Source organism: Cryptotermes secundus, unplaced genomic scaffold (assembly GCF_002891405.2).
Source record: "Cryptotermes secundus unplaced genomic scaffold, Csec_1.0 scaffold1427, whole genome shotgun sequence".
NCBI classification, from domain to species: Eukaryota; Metazoa; Arthropoda; class Insecta; order Blattodea; family Kalotermitidae; genus Cryptotermes; species Cryptotermes secundus.
Genome location: NW_019727797.1, coordinates 182,784 through 208,587, shown reverse-complemented (window position 1 = coordinate 208,587; position 25,804 = coordinate 182,784). Strand labels below are relative to the sequence as shown.

The 25,804-nt window shown below is 43.9% G+C and overlaps 1 protein-coding gene across 1 annotated transcript in view; it reads left to right on the top strand.

The window, feature by feature from the left end:
- The first annotated feature begins 3,126 nt into the window (after positions 1-3,126).
- Positions 3,127-25,804, top strand: part of LOC111865061 (nose resistant to fluoxetine protein 6) — a 33,056-nt gene continuing 10,378 nt past the window's right edge. The window contains exons 1-8 of the mRNA XM_023852785.2: positions 3,127-3,646; positions 12,937-13,118; positions 14,400-14,557; positions 17,377-17,540; positions 19,630-19,797; positions 21,627-21,720; positions 23,590-23,712; positions 25,490-25,655. Of these exons, the coding sequence (XP_023708553.1) occupies positions 3,127-3,646; positions 12,937-13,118; positions 14,400-14,557; positions 17,377-17,540; positions 19,630-19,797; positions 21,627-21,720; positions 23,590-23,712; positions 25,490-25,655 (1,575 nt within the window). The remainder of the gene's footprint in view (positions 3,647-12,936; positions 13,119-14,399; positions 14,558-17,376; positions 17,541-19,629; positions 19,798-21,626; positions 21,721-23,589; positions 23,713-25,489; positions 25,656-25,804) is intronic.

Here is a 25,804-nt window from a genome sequence, read left to right as displayed (position 1 = left end):
ACTTAGAGATTTAGGCCTTTCCAAAGATGCAGCCGAATTGCTAGGGTCAAGACTAAAAAATAAAAACTTGCTGTCACCTGGAACATCATTCTCGTGGTACAGGCACCGAGAGAAGGAATTCACTCAGTTTTTCTCCAAAGAGGGAAATGGGAGAAAAAGAAAAAGAAGCATGGGACTCCTTCAAAGACGTAGTGCACAAGTTTTTGGGGAACACTAAAGACCCCTCTACAAAACCAATGTACAACGCATGTTGGCTGCATATAAAGCTCAAGGTTGCAAGATGAGCTTAAAAGTTCATTTCTCACGCTCCCATGTCGACTATTTTCCCGAAAACTTGGGAGCCTACAGTGAAGAGCAGGGCGAACGATTTCACCAGATGTCCGTGATATCGAGAGACGCTACCAAGGAAGATGGAATGCGAATTGGCTAGCTGACTGCTGCTGGATGATCAAGCGGGAAACGGAAAATGGAAAGCGAAAGCGCGTTCGGAGGAGCATCAAAGAGAAGAAGAAAAGGGTTCACAGGCAAAAGACTGAACATAGAATGTTAAATATATCGTGAAGGAACTGTTTGCTTAATTATGAGAAATAATATGTTTAGTTCAATGTAATAAAATTAGTGATTTTTTCCATCGTTTTTTTTTTTAAGTTTCGAAATGTGGTGTTGGAGAAGGATGGAGAAGATCAGTTGGACCGATTATGTGAGAAATGAAGAAGTGTTAATTAGAGTCAGTGAGCAGAGGAATATCCTACACGAAATAAGAAAACGGAAGGCTAATTGGATTGGTCATGTTTTACGCAGAAACTGCCTTCTAAAAGAAGTTATCGAAGGAAAGATAGAGGAGCGGATAGAAGTGACAATAAGACGAGGAAGAAGACGTAAGAAGATGCTGGATGACCTTGGGGACAGAAGAGGATACTGTCATTTGAAGGAGAAAGCTCTAGATCGCATTAAATGGAGGAATTGTTTTGGAAGAGACTGTGGACCTGTCGTCTTGACAGATTACTGATGATGATGATTTTTTATTGTAAACCCCTATTATTTTCTAAAAAACCGTACGTGATAGGGGGAAATTGAGGTCATTTTTGGATTCAGCATCCTAGAAAACATAAAGTTTACCAAAAATATTCCATGCAGCTGAAAAAAAATTATTTTTGCAGACCTGTGAATTAATAATTTCCTCTCCCTCTCTCACCATTATCTTCTGCTACTCCACGTTTCTCTTCAGTTTTAACACATCTTTCCTTTCCTCTAGCCTAGCCTCTAACAGAAATGAGTACCAAGAATCTTCCTGGGGGCAACGGGAGGCCGGGCGACCGGCGCGTAAGACTGACCTTACCGCCATCTCTGAGCAGGCTGTCTAGAAATATGTGGAAGCCTCGACGTCCCACAACCCTATGGGCCTTCACGGCCTGTTACAGGGATAGCTTTACCTTTTACCTCCTTTCCCCTACTTCTACCGCACCTCCTCCTTCATATATTATCGGTTCCCGGCGAATATGAATATTCTGGCTCCAAAATTAGCGGCTCATTCACGGGGGTTCCAAACACAAAATGGCGATTTGCTTGAAAGTGGCTCCAATTACATTAATTAAGTATTATTGGTTTATGGAGATGCCTCCCTAAATATAAAGCATCGGTAGGCCCTCTAGCGGCCCAAACGCGTGTACAAAAAATAAACGCAATATGTTTGCACTTCCCTCCATATTTCCATCATATCTTTCCCTTCCAGTCCCTTCATTCTGTTCCTCTTACCCTTCTCTTCCCCTACCAATTTTCACCATTTTCGTGACTTTCTTACGGCACTGTCTCAGTATTCAGGCTACATAGCGTTCAACGGTAAAATGACTGATGAAAGGGAACGGATCTGGAAGGAAGCAGTCATGGCCTAATCGAGGTACTACCACGAAATGTACTGTGAGAGACTGAGGAAAACCACCAAGAACCTTAGTCAGAACAGCCATTGTCTGTCTGGAACAGGTTGATGTAGCGTCGAGTGGTTGGTTGGATGATGAATTGGAAGGACACGATCATGCCCTAATCAAAGTACTATCTCGGTATTTGCCTTCAGGGGCTGAAGAAAATCACGAAAACCCTGAGTCAGGATTGCTGGTACGTATCCTGCGGAAGATTCAAACCGAGCACCTCCGAGTGTGAGTCAAGAGCGTTGCCGCTTCAGCCAATTTTGTCTTCCTTCAATGGCATGAGCGGCAGCGTAAGAGACAACAGATCTCAATTTCATCACGATTACATGCCCTGATGCTGAAATGCAACATCAGATAACCGGTTATAATTGCAAATTTCGTTCTCTTTTCGGAAATGTTACAACAAAGAGCACACCACTCCCCTTTCCTTTACATAATCGACATACTAACATATACCCACACACTTAAAACTTTCACCAGCTGTAGGCCATTTCTTTAATCATTGTATGCCTTTCATGTGTGACGTCACGCAGTCGCTCCGGACTGACCAGTGAACGGGCAACCACTGTAGCGACCGGTCTGTTTGTAGTTGAGTGCGCATGACTGCAGTGCACGTGCTACTCAGAATACCAAGCCATACTGACACGAAACAAAAGCTATTTGATATAAAGTAACACGTATTTAAGAATTAACATCTACAGTGATTTTACGCAACACGGTGGCGATATCAACAGTTCTCTATGTCAAAAATATGATAAAATATAATGTCACGTATCGTAAGTAAAATATTTAAGTGTTAACAAGAATCTTTAGCGTTGTATAAAATTTTGTGTGCTGATGTAGAGAGACTTAAAAGTCATATAATAAGAAAAGTGGCTTTCTTGTTAACGAAACCTCATTCAAATATCGTCGCTTCTGAAAGCAAGTGTCTGAGTGAAGATTTATGCTTAGAAGTGTCTCAAGAAGTTTCTATTTCGCGTAATATTGCTCCGGTTGAATAAATACAACACTGATCTACCCACTGTTGAGCAATTGTTACACCAAATTAATTTGAAGTAACGGAAAAATAGAGGCAGAAGATAACGCGTGGTACAGAATCGGGAAACATGTAAACACAACATTACAGCGGAACCTCAAACATAACCGGAAGTGAGCGAGTGAAAGACGAGTTACTTTCGCAACCTCCCATAAACTTGCAAATATGACACCGCAAACACTTCCCAAAAAGAAGCAATGTACCGGACTTTTCATCGTAACAATTACCGTTATTGCGTGTGTGACGTCACTAACACCGATTGTTGCTAGTATCGATATCAGTGAAGTGGCAAAAGTGTCGTCAAATTCCACACCACATATCAGTGACAAAACCGTGCAAAACGTAAGTAACAACACGACTCTGCAGGTCTCCAGACCTCACGACAGATCAGACATACAGTTCTTGGGAAGTAATGGTACAAATTCCGAGGATGCGTACCTAACGGTACCGGACGGTACCGGAGTGCCACAAGAGTTGCCGACCGGGACGGGGGATCTTCTGGGCGATATGATAACGCAGGCCTTCAAACCTGGCGAGAGGATTAGTGGCCTGGAATGGTTGCAGAACGTGTACAATCCACATCTCTGGGGGCTCTCGCCTCCCGGAGGGCTGGGGTCGAAATGTGACGCCGATATGAAGATATACCTGACCGCCCTCAACAACGGCACGGTCTGGGCTGCCAAGAGTACGTACATACATTCATTTGATTAGTTCTATTGTTTCGGTCATTAAAATTCTTGGAGCAACAAAAATATGGAATATATGTATGCAGGATGATGTCACTAAAACACAACACCTGGCCGCATTAAACAGTGGCATGGTGGGATGATCTAGGGTGCCGCGTTCATTTGGTAGATTCTATTGTTTCATAATAATTACAGTTCCCGGAACAACCCAAAATGGACAAAATATGTTTACACATACAGGGTGATTTAACTAAATTGTTACAAGCTAATAGCGTGGAAATAATACCTGGTCTCAGCGAACAACGGCACAATCTGAGCTGACAAAGGTACTTACATAAATTAATTTTATCTGTTCCATCGTTTCATAGTCATTAAAATTCTTGGAGCAACAAAAATATGCACTATCTATACAGGATGATGTCACTAAATGTTACAAACTAGTAGGCTAGGAACAATACCGAGCCGCATTCAAGAACGGCACGATCTGCTCTGTCAAGAGCAGGTGCATATTGGATTCCGGGTTGTCATAACAGTGACTATGAAGACCGCTTACTATCTTATGGGTGTAAAGGTTCGTTGTCTGGCAGAAGTTCACCGATATTTCGACAGAACATACTGCCTCCGTCTGCAGGACTGAAGAGTAGGACAAGCATGTAACCACCAAGAAGCAGGCGGTACGCAGTGTTCTGCAGAAAGTACGGTTTCCGAAACATATATATACATCTACCGGATTACACGGCGTAAACATATTGATTTAGTATATTTTACTGTTTCGTAGTCATTTAAACTCTTGAAAAAAATAAATTCGAAACTCGTTGGGGTGTTTTGAAGATTAAAGGAGAAATATGACCTCCCCAATATGCATTCATTATGTGAACACTGCAAACGAAGATATCAATCAAAACTATGATGATCTTTTTTTGGACGACATTAACTCTCACCGCCCTATTTATCGACTATATTTAGTAAGAATTCATCTACTCCTTTCTCCAGCAGCATTGGAGCGTCACATGACAATATTCTCTGAGCAATTTCGGGTTCAATTTCACTGTTTTTACAGCAAAATGATATTGATAGACGGGAGCAACAAACCATAATCATACTCATTTGTTCATTCACTTGGTCGTTATGCTCGTAGAAGCAGACAGATCAGACACCGTTGAAATAAAAAATGAAGCTCACTTTCTAAACAATTACAGCAACAAGTTCTAAGTGGAAAAGAAAGCAACAACGTCACACAAGTCAGTTTCGTTTGAAGTGTAGCGGGAAGACAGACCACTCTGATAATTATTTGTAACAAAGATCATAAGAATTTCAGTGCGATGCGATTTTTTACATAACCAGCCACATCAGCAGACAATGAATCGTTGAATCAGTTGAATCAGTCCCATTTTTTTGCGAAGGAAGGTCGCGGGTTTGGCTCTTGATGAGGTCATTGGATTTTCCAATTGGCCTAATCCTTCCAGCCGCATTTGGGATCGACTAAGCCTCTAAGAGAAATGAGTGCCAGGAATCTTCCTGAGGCGTAATGGACAGCCGGCGCGTATACCTGACAACCTCACTGCCATCTGTGAGGCGACTGTCTAGAAAATGTGGGATCCTCGACGTCTTACAACCCTATGGGCCTCCACGGCCTGTTACAGAGATAGCTTTACCTTTTTTGTCACTTTTCGCTTATCTGCGACTGGGTTTCTCAGATCAGCTCTTCCCTTCGGGGGTTTCGATTAAAATTATATAATAAATGCCTTATTGAGGAGGTTCATGGGGCGCTCGCTATGGATTTGGGGGAAAACAAACAAAATGCCACTGTGCCCGTGTCCATATCTGCTGCAGGAAAACTGTGACTAGTTCTGGCAGGTAGGCGCGACCCTGCGTGCGCGGGAGGGCAATGCAGCACTTTGAACATTAGCTCCACCTATCTGTGAAATGATGTTGGTAATCAAGTTCTAAGGCTCTCACAGCGGTGACTATGAGCTATTCTGTCTTCTAGGATGTGATACCGTGTAGACTGGGGGATCGTAATGTCTGATCAACGTAACCTGCTCTCTCTATCTTCAGAATACCTTGAAGGGGTGGATGCCTCTCTCTACAGACTTGGAGATGAAGGCAGTGGGTGACTGAAACGTTAGTAACATTCTACCAGACTACACGATGTCACGCCGCAAAAGGCAATAAACTTCGTATTAATTGCCGTTAAAATTTTAAAATCCCGTAAAGAAAAATAATCTCTGCTCCTGGACGGAAACGAATAGCGGTCATTCTGTCCGTAGCCTGTCACTACAGTGACTGAGCTATCACGCCTCCTCAACAGAGTACTAGTTGTTGCTGTATCGCAGTCACCTGATCTGAATTGTGGCTATGAACTGTCCTTAACAGGCGATGTATTAATGTAGGTCACGTGTGGCATTTACGTTTCACAGCATGTGTTACCTTTTTATTGCGAGCATAGCAATTTATACCCTTCATTTATATTGTTAAGGTAGTTAACCTGTTCCATGTTGCACACGAGATAAATCGCTTAGAAACGCTGTCCCACTTTTGGTCTCTATTTATTTGACGTTTGAAAGAACCGAAAATACACGTGTTCCACTTTTTATCAACAGTTAACTTACAAGTATTTTTGGCTTCCCATCGCGGCGGCCCGTGTTCGATCCCGGGTCTGGTCAAGTGGAATTTGTAGTGGAAAATGTGGCGCTGGGACAGGTTTTCTCCGAGTACTTCGGCTTCCCCTGTCAATCTTCATTCCACCAATTGCTCCACAATCACCCTCACCTATCATCTGGGTTTGGTACAATAGGCCAGAAGCGGCCGCAGTACAAGGGACTTAGCCCCACCCCACTAACAACAATGCAAGTATTTTGGCTTTTGGAGCAACAGAATTATTCATATACAAGTAAGGAAGAGTAGATTACGATGTCAAATCATCCAGTTTTGCACATACAAAACAGACAAGCCACTGGCCAGATTCTAAAGGATTTTAACGGTGCTGTACGACAATTAGCATTATTGGATATCTGGACTCTGCCCATCATCCGGTATTCTAGAGAACATAACGTTTCGGAGACTGAATCTGTTTCCGTCCTCGGGTCAGCGGGTAGGAAACACCTACCGTTTTGTCTCTTAGAAAGAGCTAATCCCAAACACTGGAAGAAGGAGGAGTAGGTGTCCTCCATTCCCTCACCTGATGACGGAAACAGATTCAGTCTCCGAAACCTTGTGTTCTTTAGAATACCAGACGAAGGACAAAGTGCGAAAACCCATTAATTCAATTATTAAGATTCGTTTCTCCTTGCTAATACGCAGTATTATCACGTGAAAGAGTGACTATAGACGGGGTTTGGGCTGGTAATCGCATTTTCTGAAATCTTAAAACTCGTAACTACAAGTAAGCAGTGTGTTGTCACTATTTTACACACTTCATAAATCACTATAGGACACATTACGTCTTCTCACTCTGTTACAATCTCCACTAGCCTTTGCTTGGCATCGGCTTCCAATGGCGGACGTTCCCCTTCCTCTCGGTTCCCAAACTGTCCCTGGCCTTAGCTACAGCTTCTCACAGCGACATCTCCCAACGATTGAGCCCCAGCGGTTATCTAACTGCTCCTAACTTGTCCTGCTTATACCACCTCGGCACGGACCGAATATAAAACACTGCTTCCCATTATTTCTGTATCCTCTTGTTGCCGTGGAAACATGCTTGTTTGCGGGGCCGTTAGCTAGCAACGGTTGTTGTATAGTTACTTACTTCGTCGTCATCTACATGCTACAATATCATTATCCAGTTCTGGCTATCTTCAGCAAATTAAACTGTTACAATTTCATAACAGCAACACAGACGATTCTGACATATGCAAAGCCTTTCAATACAATTAACACCGAATATCAGGAACTTTTCTAAATGCTGTTAGAGCAGTCCCCAGTTCTGAAGCCCACAAGATTCGTACTCTTAATTAGGCTATGTTACTCTTGACACTTAACACAATTTTCTTCAAAGCCAACGAAAGTATATTAAGTAATTCTTGTTTCATACATCTCACGAGACGGTATTCTGTCTTCTTGAACAAACTGGGCTTCTAAAACCCGTTCTCTGGACTCTCATCCAAGAGTCAGTCGTTTCCAGGAACATCTCTGAGAGTACGAGTATGTCGTGCCTTGAGTAGGCAAACCTTAAGGAAGAAAAGTTCTGCGAGATCTCCTGCATAGACACTTTTGTTCGCAATGTATGCCGAAAATATAATATTGTAACTTTCTAATGGTTACGTAATTCTCTGTATGCTACTCTCTGACGATGTAGCGCCCTCAAAATTGATTTTACCAACAGCACCTTCCTCGAGCGACCTCTGTTTCTTCTGTCATTGGGATTACGTAACAACGATGACTTTTATAATCTCTTCTTCAGCACCATTTCCACACTCTTCGTGATGTATATCTTACACTGTACACTGAACTTACGTTACCCTTGGACTCGTATTTGTGACCGCCTCTGTGGTCTAGTGGTCAGAGTTCCTGGCTACAGATCCAGAGATCCCGGGTTCGATTCCCGATGTTACAAGATCTTCTGAGATGTAGTGGGTCTGGAATGGGGTCCATTGAGCCTCGTGACGATAGGTGAGGAGCTATTTCAAGGAAATAGCAGCTCCGGTCTAGAAAACCGAGATTAATGGCAGTGGGGATTCGTTGCGCTGACCACGTGACACCCTCTATCCGCCATAGTTGGCAATAACTTCGCCGACAAGCGGCGGTCGCTCGGTCGGTATAGTTCGCTTGCGGACTACAGGCCACGGAGTATTTGTATGGCTCTAGTAGTTACAGTTTGTGAATCCTGGTAGTGATATAAGAAATTTAATTTCTGCTACTTCCAAATGCTCGTCACACACTTTAAATTGGCTTGTGACTCTTGAGTAATGTAATAACCAAACAATCAGAAATGTCATCAGTCATCTTTGATTGTGGCAACATGTTGTGTTTTATAATCATATTATGTACACTTATATACAATATTTCAGTTTTTGGCCACATGATATCCAATTGGATAAGGCTTATGAAGAAGAGAAGCATATTCTATTAGAGCGCATGACGTGAGGATTCAGATGACTGATGTTCAAGTTTGTATACCACCTGAAGATGACCCAGAAATATGATCGAAACATGAAGTGAGTAAAAATAAAATCAATCTTAATACTAGACAGTTGTGTTGGGGGCACTGCAAGGATTATATTAGGAGTCATGACGGTAGACCGGCACGTGACATATAAACTATTCTTCGGATAAGCGAATAGCCACACAAACTGATATAGCGTTATTTAGAAATTCGTTAAGGGTATGGGAAGTGAGGCAACGTCACACTGAGTTACGCAACGATCAATCGATTACGCGTGACTTTCTCCGGAAGCTCGCAGCGACAAGTAAAAGCTATGTTGTGTCCGGTTTAATTCTTCGAGGGCTGAAGACAGAGAAGACACAGTCAGACGTAACTGCGGTGTAGCTGCAACTGTCATGGGACATTGGGTCCAACAGGAACAGCTTCCCTTCTTCCACTGTCAGTCAGAACATACGAATAGTGTTATTAGGTTGTCACTGTGGTGCCTCCTTTCATCACATTGTATCACGAGTGATAAGAGACATAAATACACGAACCCAGCTTCGCTCAAAGGCTTAAAAAACAAGGCAAAAGAAAGGTAAAGCTATCCGTGTAACAGGCCGTGGAGGCCCATAAGGTTGTGAGACGTCGAGGCTTCTACATTTTCTAGGCAGTCGGTTCACAGATGGCGGTGAGGTTAAATCGTTTTTTATTCTTTTTCTCTTCCGCTCTTTCTCAGGTTCATGTCTTAGGCCCCCCATACACACAGTTTTGCCTTCCGATCGACCTTAGAGACAAAACTGTGACAGTTTACCCCCTCCCTTTCCTCCCCATACACGCGCAGATAAAGCGGCAGGCTTCATGCCACAATCACGGTCTTCCAGCCTATAATGTTGAGTCACACACGTCACGTGCTACGGTCCTGCAGGCAGAACTGACGGACTGACGGGTTTCCCACAGGCCAACAGTCCAAATGATTGGCCGGCCGGCCGCACCACACACGTCAGTTTTGCCCTTCAGTCTTCAACTGTGCAGGCCGGACTAGAGGCCAAACTGTGTGTGTATGGAGGCCCTTATATCCGCATACTCTGTGCTTCGTCTGTTCTTGCAGAAGTACGATACTTCCCGAAGTTTCTTACGCATTTTAACAGAGTTTTGATGAATAAGTTCAACACGGCTGCCTTATTAGCTCGTTTTGTGGAAATTCATTCTTTCATGCATCCATCTAAACAACATTAAAAAATGCAGTTCCTACCACACACATGATACACAGTGTCTACTTCTCGAAGACCAACCGGCTAATAGTGTTTGAGCAAATGCTAGCTGTTTATTCTTAGAATCACACGAAGGGCACAATGCACTATATAGCTGTGAGTAGAGAAATTATGGTAAGACAGCCGAGGAGTGTTTGGATTTCCGACAGGGACAAGAGATTTTTTTCCATTTTCTATAGCATCCAGATAGACATTGGGTCCTAACCAGCCACCCCTATCCAGTGGTTTCGGAGGTCTCTGTTCAAGGGCATACAGCGACCGGAACTTAGAGCTAACAACTCACCTTCATCTAATGCCAAGGTTAAAAATACGTGGAACGATACCTCCACCGCCACACAGGTGTTGACATTGCGGGGCTTAAATTTGTATGCACACATTGTTGTCACAACATTTGCTGTTCACTACGTAACCCGATATGTACGAGAAGGCCTTTCATAAACACATTATAAATAAATATAGTAAACTGTCGTTTTAACGGTCCCGGATATAACGGACAAAATCTGGCTGTGTACAATTGTGAATCTTTAGAGATGTTGAGGCACTGAGAAGGTTTCGTAGTTTGAAAATTATTGAAAATAAAAAAGAATCCTAATAGCAGTACCTCCATTACAAGCATATTGTGTGTTTCTATGTTTTTTGCGTGTACTGGTCTGTACTTGGTCTCTGACATTAAGGGAGGAACATACTGAGGGTGTTTTCCAAAGTGAGATGAAATCACAGGAGGTTGGAGAAACTGCATAATGAGGAGCTTCATAACTTGTAGTATAATTAGTATGATCAAATCAAGGAGGATGAGGTGGGCAGCTCATGTAGCACGAATGGGGGAGACGAGGAATGCGTAGAGGATATTAGTGGGAAAGCCAGAAGGAAAGGGACCACAGGGAAGACCAAGGCGTAGGTGGGTGGACAATATTAGAAAGGATCTTAGAGAGATAGGATGGGATGTTATGGATTGGACAGATCTGGTTCAGGATAGGGACCAGTGGATGGCTCTTGTGAACACAGTAATGAACCTTCGGGTTCCATAAAATGCTGGGAAGTTCTTAGTAGCTGCACAATTGGCGGCTCCTCCAGAAGGGCTTAGCTCCTATGGTGCACTCCCGTGAATACCCCTTCACTCGGTTACAACGGACACCCTGCCTCCTATATTGGACCGTTATACGAGTAAAGAGGCTTTACTGTACTTGAAGAATTAGGTTTGTAAAGTGATCCAAAATTATATTTGTTTTCCTGTGGACCAAAGAACAAGGAAGGGCTGTACATGTGCTCCGACCTTAATAAAAATCGATTCTTATAAATATGAAAGTGTGCATAATTTCACTTAGTTGGGGTCAGAGGTCCACTGCAAAAATGGCATGAGCACAGAGAACAAAAAAAAAAAAGGATCATTTCTTCAGGTAAATCTTTTTATAGATTTCAAGAGAAAGTCAAACTCGATCTCAAGGAAAATTAAATTGCTGATTTACCAAACGCTTGTGAGGCCTGGGTGTTTTCCAAGGAAGATGAAAAGATCGTCAGATTTATCTCAGATCCATGTTTGGAGTAGTGCGGGCGGCGTCATAGCTCAAGCGGTTAGTCGCTGGCTTCCCACCGTGGTGACCCGCGTTCGATCCCGGGTCTGGTCAAGTGGGATTTGTGGTGGACAAAGTGGCGCTGGGGCAGGTTTTCTCCGAGTACTTCGGTTTCCCCTGCCAATCTTCATTCCACCAATTGCTCCACAATCACCCTCACCTGTCATCTGGGGCTGGTACAATAGGCCAGAAGTGGCCGCAGTACAAGGGACTTAGTCCCACCCCACTAGCAAATAATAAAAAAAATACTACAGGTAGTACTATAAATAATTATGAAACTATCGCTGTTTTCACACTTTATAGTTCCTTACAGCACACTACTTTCATCAGTCTATTACAGTGTCCACTAGCCGTTTCCCGGCAACGAACTTTAACACACATAAAGTCTTCTCCTCACAGCCTCACTCATTTCCTTCAGAACTGAACTGCCAACCATCGACTAACTCTCTTGGATCCTTAGTCATCCTCTTTGCCACGTTTCCTCAATTATCAACTTAGTCAAAATCAGTCACATTAAGACTGACAGTCGGTCAGTCAGTCAGTAAGTCTTGGTGTCGAGCTCCACTTTATTACTGTTTGACAGTTACGCTCTTGTTTTTGTGGGGCGCCCTCTCTGTCGAGAGGACGGGTCTGTTTTTTGTATATGCTGCTGGTCCTTGCCAGCGCAGTCATTCTCTGGTTCGAGACCCTTGGAACTCGCGACAATATTTGTCTCAGATTTGAGACTTCCCTTCTCGTTGCCTCATACGACTCGCAGGATCACGGTGGAGGTATTCGACCCCGCATCCACCCGGGTTTAGCTGTCATAGGGTCCTCGTTATATATCCTCGGGGCAGGCCGAATAGAAAACACAGTTTCCAACAAAACTTCCACTGATGGACGTTGTCGCGGGAACGTGTTTACCGAGTCGTTGCCTAGCAATTTACGTCTCATATGGCTCCACTATTCCGGTCTTCAGGCGTCATGTCACAATAGATATGGAGGATAGTAGAATAATCAAGGTATTTTGATGTCAGACCTGAAGGGACTAGGAAGACTAGAAGGTACAAACTGAAATGAGAGGACGGTGTGATCCAGGATATCAGGGCCCTGGGATCGAGGAGCTGGAGGATCTGACTATGAACAGAGCAGACAGGCTGAAGCTTCTGAAGTAGGCCACAGTCCACACAGGTCTGTCGAGCCGATGTACCTCACGAGATAAAGAAATAAGCCTTAACCTGTTTTAAGATTATTTATTGCCTTGGCTTCAGCTTCAGAGTTGATGTATCACCATCCGACACGGGAGACAATCCTACACACAGTAACATTGAGTCACGGTGGGTCATGGCGTGTCACTTATGCTGACTCCTGCTTCTTTGCAGTGACGGACGCCAGTGGCCGCTACTCGTCCCAGTTCTTCTTCGGAAACGGCTTCTGGCTTGGATCTCACACACTTTGCGAAGAACTGCAGCTACAAGACTCGAACCCGGAGCCTCCGCCTTTCAGTGTAGCTTTTCATGTGGCCAAATTACAGGTGGCGCTCTCTTCACATCTCACTCCTGTGGTGAGTTTCCTAACTAAAGTTTGCCTCATTATGTAGGCACTAGATGAACTCTCTAAAATATCCCTGAGGTCAGTGACGCAGACCATCCCGTTAGCATTAGAAAGTTACTAGATTCTATTTTCAACATGGGTGGGAACCAAATTCGCCATGCCGGAGGTCTCATTCGATACTTGGGGATTTTCTTTCATCAGGTTGCTTACAAAACGTATGACGTTGCCTGAAAGACGTTTAAAGTATACACAAAACGGACAGGACAGGGGGTGAACACCAGAGAAGGTCTCAACATTACAGAGAGAGAATAGGTGTTCGCTTAAGGGAATCGAACGACGGTCGTCCAGCTCCTAGGCAGTGACAATTTTTATAAAAAGGAGGAATCCTTCTATGTTTTGTGCTAATCTGTGCGCATGTTCAGAACCGTTCTCTTCTGTGTGGAGTTGCTCAATTAGAAAGTAAATCGCTGAAAAGAAAACAGGCTATTGGCTGAAGACTATGATTTCTTGCGAAAGCCAGAAACATACTAGAATTCAGTGTTCGTGAAGCTGTAATCCGCGGAACGCTCCTGGCTCGCAAACTCTAGTTAGCCTACAATAATAACAATAACCACTTACTTACTTACTTACTATGGAGCTGAGCCCTTCTTGAGGAAAAGCCAAATCTGCAGTTACTCAAGAATTTCCCAGCATTTTATGGGACCCGAAGGTCCATTACCGTGTTCACAAGAGCCCTCCACTGGTCCCTATCCTGAGCCAGATCAATCCAATCCATACCATCCTATCCTATCTCTCTAAGTTCCATTTTAATAAATGTCCACCCACCTACGCCTTGGTCTTCCCAGTGGTCTCTTTCCAATAATAACCACAACCGGGAAGTAATATTGTTTGGGGGGGGGGCACTCACCCTTCTATCTAATGCGTAGCAAGTGTTGCCTAATCTGAGGCAATATGCTGACATACGCTTGGAAGGGCTGAGCAAAAACCTCAGTCAATACTGCCAATGTACGTGTCGAGATTTGAACACAGCACCTCCCGAACACGAAGCTTTCGATGACGATGTTAAATCGGGTTGTCAGGCGGTAAAGGATTGTGAGAGTTCGGGTAGGCATCTTTACTTATTTATAAACATCCTTGGCTTCATGGACCAACGCATTCTTTCAAAGTATGTTACTTGTTCAGTGCACACGTAGCGACAGAGTGCCACCGTAACTTTCTCTCAAGTGGCTTGCTAACAGCTTGCACATGCTGCTATATCACACGCTGTACAACCGTACTGGTTACATTGCAGGGACGCCAGGTGTCTCTGGGGCTGTGCCTACCTCATTCTTGCGGCCCCGCGGACATCACGTCACTACTGCAACCGGATGACGCCTTGCAAGTGTTGCGAGTGAGGCCCGTACCCGGGGACTACAGTCTGCTTGCCGACACCAAGTTCCATGTCCTGGGGTAAAAATTTACTCGCAGAAACAATAAACAACTTCTTTCAGACTTTTATGTAGACAGCTGTCACGTCTTTTGTCAGTTCTAACTCGAAAAATCATTCAAAGCTATAGAAATTCCTTGTTTAGACAGCAGGATAGAATCTGATATATAAAATGATCATGAAATTCGTAGGTACTACTAAAACCAAGAATTTAGATACGTGTAGGATTGAATATACAGTGGAACCTCGCTTAACGAGCATAATTCATTCCAGAATCTTACTCGTGATGCGAAATACTCGTTAAGCGAAACAAATTTTCCCATATAAATTAATGTAAAATACGATAATGCGTTCCATGCCGAAAAAAAAATACTCAAGAAATTTTATGTATAACGTTTATTCAAAGAAAATTATATATACATTGTTAAGGAGCGTGAATCATCTTCATCTTTTCTTCTATGCGGAATGAACCAACCTGGAATGCGAATTCGATTTGCAGAAAACAAAAAACAAAAAAATTGAAATAATTAGTTTATTATTTATGATACATATCTAATTCTTTTTTACTATAAAGCTGTCTAGAGACATTTGTTTTTGCCGACGCTTCAAAATTCGGTGAAAATGCGACACAGCATTATCATTAAATAAATTTGTAGCGCTTTTCAATGATTTTACGTTCCATTTCTACAGTTATTTTTATTCTTTTATGGCTGTCTTTTGCGGCTTTTTCTTTGGGACATTTTTGCAAGGGTTATTAAACTTTGCACAAAAAAATTACAAATAATATGTCTGAACACAAGTCTGGAAAAATGTGTGCTCACAAGCGACACTAAGATGCTAGCAGAACGAGTGCTAAACACAGACTGATGTAGCAAGCGCACAATCCGGGACTTCCCCTCTCGTTGTGAGAAACGTCACTCGTTAAGCGAGTCATTTGTTTACAATTTGTTTTGCTCGTTATGCGAATTACTCGTCATGATAGGTGCTAGTTAAGCGAGGTTCCACTGTAATTGTAAACGGTGTACGCAGGCACAATCAACAAAGTTTTCTTAAGATGAGATTTAAGACTTTGACGGAGGTGGAACTTTTGATTGCAGTTTTGTGTGTTATGGCACCGTGTGGGTCAGTGGGCGTTTAAAAAAGCTTCCAAGATATCGGCATCATTTTCAGGCTAAATGGGAGTACAAGTTTCCTCCGAACGTCGAAAAGCACCTACCGAATCAACGCGACACTCGTAACTCAGAGAACACAATCTCAAAACTTCTCTTTCGTATTTTATCTGAGGGCTTGTAATTGGAAATGGTTAACAATAGAAGAAATGACGGCGTGTTTTACATTCTAAGTGAAATTCCATCACACAGAACATTATCTTTTAATTTGGATGACATTTTTAAAGGACAAGATTAGAGAATTTTACACCGTAAAACAGCTACCATTCACGAATGGTAGGCTCCCAGACAAACGAGTAATCTTCAGACATTTCACAACTTTTTCGCTGTTAGCTACGGCGATGAAATCTTTCAAACGCCTCTTTCTTCAGAAAGGTCATGTTTCCTGTTGCTTCACTTGGAATATGGGATGGCCCTGAATGCCCTCCCAAGAAAGCATATTGGTATAGGCGCAAAAACGTTGCTTGGCCACCTCATTCGCCTAACTTCACATCGAAACTTTATCGGCAAGCTTTTATGTGGCGTCAAGAGTTTCACTTTATAACATCTTAATTATATGAGTATGCATGATGTTCCTGAAACAGGATCTCCGTAACTTAACTACGTGCACTTGGGATCATTCTGAGTCGAAAATTCTAATGAGCAACGGTTTGTGAAGAAAATAAGAATGCTCATTCTGTTACATTCATAATTTATACATTACTTACATTTAATTTTATGTCACCTTATTATTATTATTATTATTATTATTATTATTATTATTATTATTATTATGTATACATGTGTGTCGCAACAGGATGTCCATAGCTTAACTACTACTACTCTCATACGATGACGGTTTGTATCTCGCCCGGGGCACCGACTATCCTGACGTCTTTTGTGGTCTTCCTCAGTCTCTCCATAAAAAATTCCAGGATACTGCCTTGGAATTAGGTCACGACTTATTCCATCCGCATGCTTCCAAATTCACTACGATCCAACGATCTGACGCTAAATAGTCCAAGCTACCGACTGCGCCGTTACGTAAACTGCAAACAAATTAAATAAATGTAAAATAATACCATAAAGGTACGTCAAAATAACCTACAACATTCAAAAGATAAAAAAACGTTCATTTGCTCCCTTGAAACAAATACGCATTTAAAATTAAGAAAATTAAATCAAAATGGAATTACGATATTCAGAATAGGCCTACCGTCGAGCAACAAATTGGTAACCCAGGTAACCACACGAAAACAGAAATTGTGATGAGAGGAAATTTTGAAGGTTCCCAAAGCCGTCAGACAGTAAAATACGGTCCTGCGGGACTCGGAACCAAGCATGACTGTGCTGGCGAGGCCCAGCAGTAACGCAGCACTCATGTAGAGCCTTGTTAAATGTGTACACGCTCGAATGTGAATTCGGAACGCTGAGGTAAAATGAATGTACAAGGGAACAGTGTGCACTCCATCACGAATTGCGACTTTACAATCTCACTTCATGTCGATTATGAGTGTTTGGGTTCCATATGTCACGGTACATGAATAATGCTACCAAATTTCTTCAAAATCCTTGCAACTGAAGCATGGTTTATTTCTCACAGCGAGATGAATTCGTCCAGTGCACGGAATTTACGGGGTTTGTTGGCAGTCTGTGTGCAATGCAACTGGACTGAAAGAAATATTGTGTTTCAGGGGCGTACTAGCTGTAGTGTGTGTGTTGATAGCGACGGGGTCGTGTTATGAGCTGCTGCTATCTCGTGACGAACACACCAACAACCAGTCACCAGGCACGGGGCTGTCAGACCACAAGGAGAAAGAGTCTATCGGTAAGCCCAACTTCTGTCCACAAACGGAAGGTAAGCGGAGGGACAGTCTGATGTCCAGCCACGTCGGTACATTGCGTCACCAACTAATGGACAAACCATTTTTATTCATATTAGAACTGGCAGTTTCTAATTAGCCCTCAAGAAGCCCAGTCATACTATATGTAAAATTTTCTTTACCACACTAGAACTCTACATTCTGTAGTTGTGCGTTCCGTATGGTTCTCACAGCAGCGACTGTTTCTCTACACAGCAAGAACCTGCTGGATTTTGTAGCGAAGACGTAATGTGTTTCCTGTGAGGTACGAATTGAAATTATATATATAATGTAGAAGAAACTGAGTCTTTATAATCCCGTGCAGAGGGGGGGAGCAGATACCTCTACCGTAGCCCTGCGAATCGTAGGAGGCGACGAAAAGGGGACCCACTGCCTGGGGGTATAACCGGCACACTCTCTTCCGGGGGGATATAAATACGGGGACCTGGCCTTCCAGGTTGGGGGAGTCTCGAATCTGAGACAGTAAAATGTGGTAATGAGGCCCACGGGACTTGGACCTGAGAATGACTGCGCTGGCGAGGATCAGCAGCAATTGTAAACGACAGACCCATCATCTCTTCAGAGAGGCTGTTACATAGGGACTATAACCGCATATGTTCAGCTGAAAAATAAAATTACTGTGTCGTTAGTCTCAAGGGGCATGACGCCAAGACGAACTGATTGGCGGTAAACCGACAGTCGTAAAGTGACTCTGACTCTGACTCAGTCTTTGAAGGGTTAAACTAAGAAATTCCACGGAACAGGGCATTTTTAAAAAGCTAAGAGTTACTCAGTCGGTCAAGAAATCCCCTGCCTCTTATATAACCCGAATGTTCGGCTGAACAACGGTTTCTCTCCTGACCCACATGAGCTCAGTCCAGTCCCAACTTCCATTTCTCTGTCCTCCAGTCTGCGCCTAGGTCATCCACGTGATCTATTCTGCTCAGGTTCTCCAACAAAACTCTGTACGGATTTTTCATCTGATGCGTGCTACATACTCAGTCCATTTCATTCTCCATTTGATCATCTTAAATAATATCTGGTGCAGAGTACAAATTATGAAGCTCCTCAAAGTGTAGACTTCTCAGGTTTCCCCTATTCGTATTCGTATTGAGAGGGGGTGGGTTTGCCCATGCACTTAGACCAGTTATTGATCCATTGTGCGTCCCCCTTTAATTTCTACTGTCGCCATACCCTACCGGTAACGGTGCGTGCCATCAGCCCCCGTAGAGCCAACGAGGTCGGCTCCCGGTAACCTTGATGCTTCCCCCATCCACCAGAGGCACTGGAGACTACTTGGGTGGGAAAGGGCCTGTAAATTAGCTCAGAGGTCCCCTAGAGACATGAGGTTCTTTTACGTGCCGTAAATCTATGACACGGGACACACGGCTTAAAGTCCCTCCCGGAGAGGTTTCCCCTAACTTAGATCCATATATTCTCATGAAGTTACGGTACCAAATTCTGTTCTAAGACACATCTAACAATCAGAATTACTGGGTTTTCGGACCTGTTCATCGTCCGGCATTCTAGAAACTACAAAACACAACGTTTCGGAAACTGGATCTGTTTCCGTCCTCACCCGGGGACTCTTTTGAGTTGTGTTTTGTAGTTTTTAGAATACCGGAAGATGGACAAAATCCGAAACCCCAGTAATTCTGTGTTACGCAACGTCAGAACTCTATAGAATCTACATCTATCAATGCTGCCAACCCACAAGACTGAACATTTATCTATTTTACTTTTCTGTAAAATGTAAAATATACCATGTGCTTAATTAAACACCACGCCATGAAGGGACGTATGGGGGAGTGAAGGTATAATTCCATGCATATTTTAAACTCAGTACTAGAACAGGTTACCGGTCAGCTTGTCGGGCCGGTCGCTTTACCCCCATTGGAAGAGCTACCGGTACCCACTAGATAGGAGGCTACAGGGGTCCGAGAGTTTGTCTGGACGCTGTGGAGAAGAGAAAAATATCTTCCCCCTGTCCGTACTCCAGTTCCTCGGTTGTCCAACCTGCAACATAGGCTGTACAGCGCCTGAGCCGGTATTTTCCAGTTTCTGATCCATTTGTCTGCGCTTCAGGCCTGTTGCCGCAGCTGCTACTGTCCTTCTCTGCGGTGCGAAACGGCCAAAAGATCCTGAAGTGTGACAGTCCGCAGGACTCGCTGACGCCAATTCATGGCCTGCGCTTCCTCAGCCTCGCGTGGGTCATCCTCGTGCACACATACCTTCAGGTGTTTGCCATCGCAGGTGAGTACAGCGCGAGATACCACGAGACGGCCTTGGCGCGAACTTTACGTTACTTCTAAGATGCCTGGTGTTTTCACGGTGGTCTTCCGGGTTATGACATCGTGCTGTCTGCTAGGTTGTAACCAACGTTTCGGGAAACATACTGCCTCCATCTTCAAACGATTTCTACATTTCCAGAAGAAAAGTACAGTCTTCTGCTCTATGGTTCGGAGACAGCCCGAACATATCATCTCCATTTTAAGGCTCGATGACTAAGCCAAGCAATAAACAAACAGAATCAATTTACAAACTGTTGCCTGTTTCTGACTGTTTATTATTTGGCTTACTTTGCAGCCTTGGTGGAGACGGTTTGTTATTCCGAAACGTCTCACTGTACTTTTTATAGTCACCCTCGTGAGAACCTCGAACACAAAATATTAAGTTGAACTTTCGTTACTATGGTCACTGTCTGGTTTCCCACCAGTTTTTCTCTCGCCTCATACATTTCTTCATATAGATTGTCAGGTAAAACTATCCCTGAAATAGGCCGTGGAGGCCCATTGGGTTGTGAGACGTCGAGGCTCCCACATTATCTAGGCACTCGGCTCACAATGGCAGTGAGGTTGTCAGCCTTACGCGCTGGCAGCCATTTAACCCTAGGAAGATTGCTCGTACTTATTTCTGTTAGAGGCTGAGTCAACCCCAGGGTCACAACGCGGCTGGAAGGATTAAATAAATTGAAAAACCCAACGACCTCATCGGGACTCGAACCTGCGATCTTCCGGCTCGTAGCATAATGCCTTAGCCGACTACGTATGCTCCGCGTGTCCGCTGGGAAAATCAGACGTGCTCATACAGGACTTTCCGTCCGTAAGGTTGGCTACACAGGGTATGATGTACCCTGGTTCGCAGAGTGCATTACAACCCGGACACGATCTGTCCTGCGCACAAAGAATGTGTGACTATGCAAAGTAGGATAAAAGGTTTTTGAAAGTAACGCAGAAGGTAGACAAAGAGCGATACGGTCCAAATTGAGGTGGCTAGAAGTTGTAGGGGGCGAACTGCAAGATTCTGAAGCATAAGGGCGAGCAGCTGTATGCGCATGCGCATTGTCATGGCGGAGCATTAAACAGGATGTCAGCATTCCACTCCTTTGTTCTGAATGGCCCCACGCAGTTTTTTAGTGTTTCGCAGTACAAAACGTGGATGATCCCACGGGCGGTACACTTCTCTGACACAGGCACACCAAAACGTATTCCCCGATATAAGTGACTCAGTTCCGGCGGTGACTACGCTGAGAAGTAGCTTGTGTACGTATTTTTGTATAAAATACTATTTTTTCCTTACTGCTTGTTTTGTTAACAGCTCGCCGGTGTTTACTTTCCGAATAACTCTCGTATATCAAGGCATCTAAGCCCACCTCAAAAGTGTACTTCATAAATCCCTCCCATCAGTCTGTGTCTATATGTTTACCCCCCTATCGTTGCCTGGTAACGGCTCGGTAGAAACTTGACAGTGGCAAAGAATACACACGCAACAATAGAAGAATCGTTGAACGCGTCGTTTTCTAGGCGGTTCATGTCATATCAAAGTTAAGTGGGAGATCAGCTCTTCCCAGAATTTCTTGTTTAAATTTTATTTCTATCTAAAAATGCATGGGGTGAGGGACCGATAAGTGGCCTCCAGCCCAGAGGCGTCAAGGAGGAAAAAGGCAAATAATACAGAAAAATGGACACCCGTCGTAAAGAGGACAATGTTACTAGAGGACCGCAGGGCCAAAGAGTATGCAAGTAAGGAGCAGTATCGATTGGGAGCTCTCACTCACCCAGAACGCTATTTTCTTGTTCCAGAAAACAAGACGCTACGAACTGTGACAGAGAGAAACTTCATGTTCCAGACGATCAGCAATGCCACGTTTTCCGTCGATACGTTCTTCTTTATCAGGTACATGAGTCGAACCCGACTAGCGTGACAAACCTAGAAACAAAAAAGTTCTGTTAAAAGCAGAAAAGGAGAAAATAATTTTGATTGGCTAACTTCTTCTTCTTATTCTTCTTCCAGCAAGAAACAATGAAGAGACTCCCATATAGAACTTTCCAGGTCACCATTAAACGAATACTATGAAGATTACTGTCTTTAGGGACGAATACAGACGTACCTTAGGAACCGCGAAGATGGAGGCGGTACTTTAAATCGAAACCTAGGTAAACATCTATCAGACTGCACGCCATTGCACCCCAGAAGACAGTAATACTCATAGTCACCGCCACGATAACCCCAGATCTCACAAAATATTGCGAGCGCTATTTGACCAACGACGAGATGCACAGAACTGGGGTCACCGTTACACACGAGAAGATAATAACTGGCTTCATACAGCTGTAATCTTCTTGAAAAGCTGATGGTTGCTTGGCACTTCAAAAATGCTCGTGTTTTTTAATAGAATCCTGAGGTTAGTTACCGTGCTCACAAACTCCCACCACTGGCTCTTAACCTGACCCAAACGAATCCAGTCCATGCCTTCCCACTCCATTCATTTTATGGCAATTTTAATATTACCCTCTCATCGACGCCTTGGTCTTCCAAGCTGCCTCTTCCCTTCAGATCATAAATATATATTTCCCATTTCTTTATCTTTGAGTTGCTCCTTTTACTAATGCTGATACTACCTAACTCCATGGAGCTGAGCCCTTCTTAAGAAGCTGCCAGTGCCTCAGCCATTGAAGAATTCCTCAAAATTTTGCGGAACCCAAAGGTTCATTACCGTATTCACAAGAGCCCTCCACTGGTCCCTATCCTCAGCCATATCAATGCAGTCTATACCATCCCATGCTAAGATCCATTTTAATATTATCTTCCCGGTAGATGGTAAAATCTGAAGACTGCTTGTCTACAGTTCTGAGATAAGAACGCTGTCGCTTCTCGTGGAATTTTTTTTTCTTTCGTAAGACCACAAAACAGAAATGCTAAGGCCCTAAATTGAAGACACTGCAGCGGAGACAAAGACAGCGTTGCAAAGCAACGTGTCGCAATGATAACGTTTATTTTATTTTAGATGTTGTTTATTAATGAACACAATACACTCACGTCTACTATAAACTACTGTTTCTCGTGAACCGTATTCTGGGACGGACTTATTAAAATCGCGAGATTTCCACGGAGGTGAAAATAAAGATTAAGGTATTCTAGTATGTGATGCCATTTGGTTTGTCGGAGAGTTATTATTATTATTATTGGAGGGGGTGGGTTTCCCCATGCACCGCGACCAGTAGTCTATTATACGTCCCCCTGTGATATTCTCCCAGTCTCCATCCCCTACCGATACTGGTGCGTGCCATCAGTCCCGACTCAGCCAGCGAGTTCGGCCTCTACTGGCTCAGCGGTATCTAGATGCTTCCCCCATCTACCAGAGGCGTTAGAGACTATTGTTGGGCGGGAAATGTCCTTAATAATTTGGCTCAGAAGCCTCCTTGAGGCATGAGGTTCTTTTACGTGCCGTAAAGCTACGACACGGGACCCACGGCTTAAAGTCCCTCCCGGAGGACATGTTCCCTGAATTTTTCCGCCCTTAAAAATTCCACGACCTCCGCCGGGTTTGAATCCGCGTACCTTGAGTCATGAGGTGGGAACGTTACTCCTAGACTACGGAGGCCGCTTTGTCAGAGAGTTACTAACGTTTTTGGAGCAACCTGGCTCATAATACGAGGGAAGCAGTTTCATTTGAACCGCCAGTATCCACGTACATCGCTGGTGAGTGTCTCAAGCCACCCAGACGGGCAGATGAAGTGAAATCTTGCCTTGGTTGTGTTGCAGTGGTCTGTTGGTCACGTTCCTCTACTTCCGGTCAGTGGAGAAGCAACAGGATGACAGCAACAGACGCGGTCTGAGAGAGGGTGCGGTGAAATTCATGACACTGCTCTTCTACAGGTTCGTCAGGTAAGTGACGCCCTCAAAGGGCCAGACACCAGGAAACTGACTCCCTTCTTGACAAGTCAACATAACCTTATCTACTAAAGAAATTGTCGGCATTTCATGGAATCCGGAAGTTCATTAACAGCCAGCTACTTGTCCCTATCCTGAGCAAGATGAATTAAGTCCATATCTTGACATCTTATTCTTTGAGATCCATTTTAATATTATCCTCACGTCTACATCTTAGTTAGTTAGTTATTGGAGAGGGTGGGTTTCCCCATGCACTTAGACCAGTATTGGTCCATTGTGCTTCCCTCTATGATATTCTACCAGTCTCTATACCCTACCGATAATGGTTCGTACCATCAGTCCCGCCGAGCAAGCGAGTTCGGCCTCCACTTGCTTTAGCGGTGTCTATAATGCTTCCCCCATCTATCAGAGGCCTTAGAGACTATTGTTGGGCGGGAAACGTCCTGGAATTTGGCTCAGTGATCCCCTTTGGAGATATGAGGTTCTTTTACGTGCCGTAAAGTTACGACAAGGGGCACACAGCTTAAAGTCCCTCCCGGAGGATTTGCTCCCTGAATTTTTCCGCCCTTAAAAATTCGACGACCTCCGCCGGGTATCTGAACCCGCGTACCACGAGTCATGAGGCGGGAACGTTACCTCTAGACTACGGAGGCTGCTACGTCTACATCTTAGTCTTCCAGAAGTCATTTCCCTTCACATCTTCCGACCAAAACTTTATAGGCACGTCTGATATGATGCGTTCTACATTCACCACCGATCTAATACTTATTGATTTGAACACGGTAATAATATTTCGTGAAGAGTCTAAATTATGAAGCTCCTCGTCTGCAGTTTCCCCAAACTTCCTGTCACTTCCTCCTGCTCAGGTCCAAATATTCTCCTCAGCACCCTGACCGGACACCCACCAGCGTGTTCATTAATTAGTCATTATACTTAGCTGAAAACAGTCAGAGTAAAACAAATCTTCAGGAGACAGTGTGGGAGGCTGTGGGCTAGATTCAGTTGGCTCAGAGGGCAGGAATAAATCCCAGGCTTATATGCAGACGGCAGTGAACCCTGGAACTTCACTGAAGGCGTGGACTTCTTTTTATTACTTCACAGGATGCCTGTAGGAAAACTTCAAGGAAAGAATCACGAAGATGACCTAAACATAAATGGGACGATAATATTAACAAAAAGTTCCAGGAAGAACTAATGGCCTACTTTCCTTCGATGTGACACGGACCGCATAAAAAACGACGCGTCCAACAATTCTTCTATTGTTGCATGTATTCGTTGCAGCGGCAACGTGTTTATCAAGCCGTTGCTTAGCAACGGTAGGAAGGATATAAATACAGACACACAGACTGATGGGAGGGATTTATAAAGTACGCCACTGAAATGGGCTCAGGTGTCATGATATACATATCAAGTTTAATAAATACTCGTTCAAAGGGGGATGCACAGACACACAGATGTCAAGGTAATCTCATAAGCCTAACTTTATTTTCAAAATAATGAAAGTAGGCTAAAAACGGATCTTACAGAAATAGACTTGGGATGTGGACTGGATTCATCTGGCTCAGGATAGGGACTACTGGCGGGGTCTTGAGAACATGGTACTGAACCTTCGGGTTGCATAAGATGGTAGGAACTTCTTGAGTAGCCGAGCGACTGTTGGCTTGTTCCACGAAGATTTTAGCGTGCGAACTGCAAAGTTTCACCGTTCGTCCTGAGTGGAGCTGCTTCACATATGCAACGCTGATATCTGTACACAACTGCTGTGCTTCAGGCTGACTCCCGCCTACCTCTTCGTGCTCGGTCTGGTTGAGGTTGCCATGAGAACTCTACACAACGGTTCTGTGTTCGAGCCCAAGGTCATGGACCACCTGAACTGCGAAAATTACTGGTGGCGCAACGCTCTCTACATTAACAGCCTGTTCCCGCGGCGCGAGATGGTGAGTCAGCTCAATCCAATCCAAATCTTTTTCATTTTAATATCATTCCATATGCGTCATGATGCGGGATACGCTGTAGCGTAGTTGGTTGAGGCACTATGCTACAAATCGGAAGGCCGCGGGATCGAATCCCGATGAGGTGGATTTTT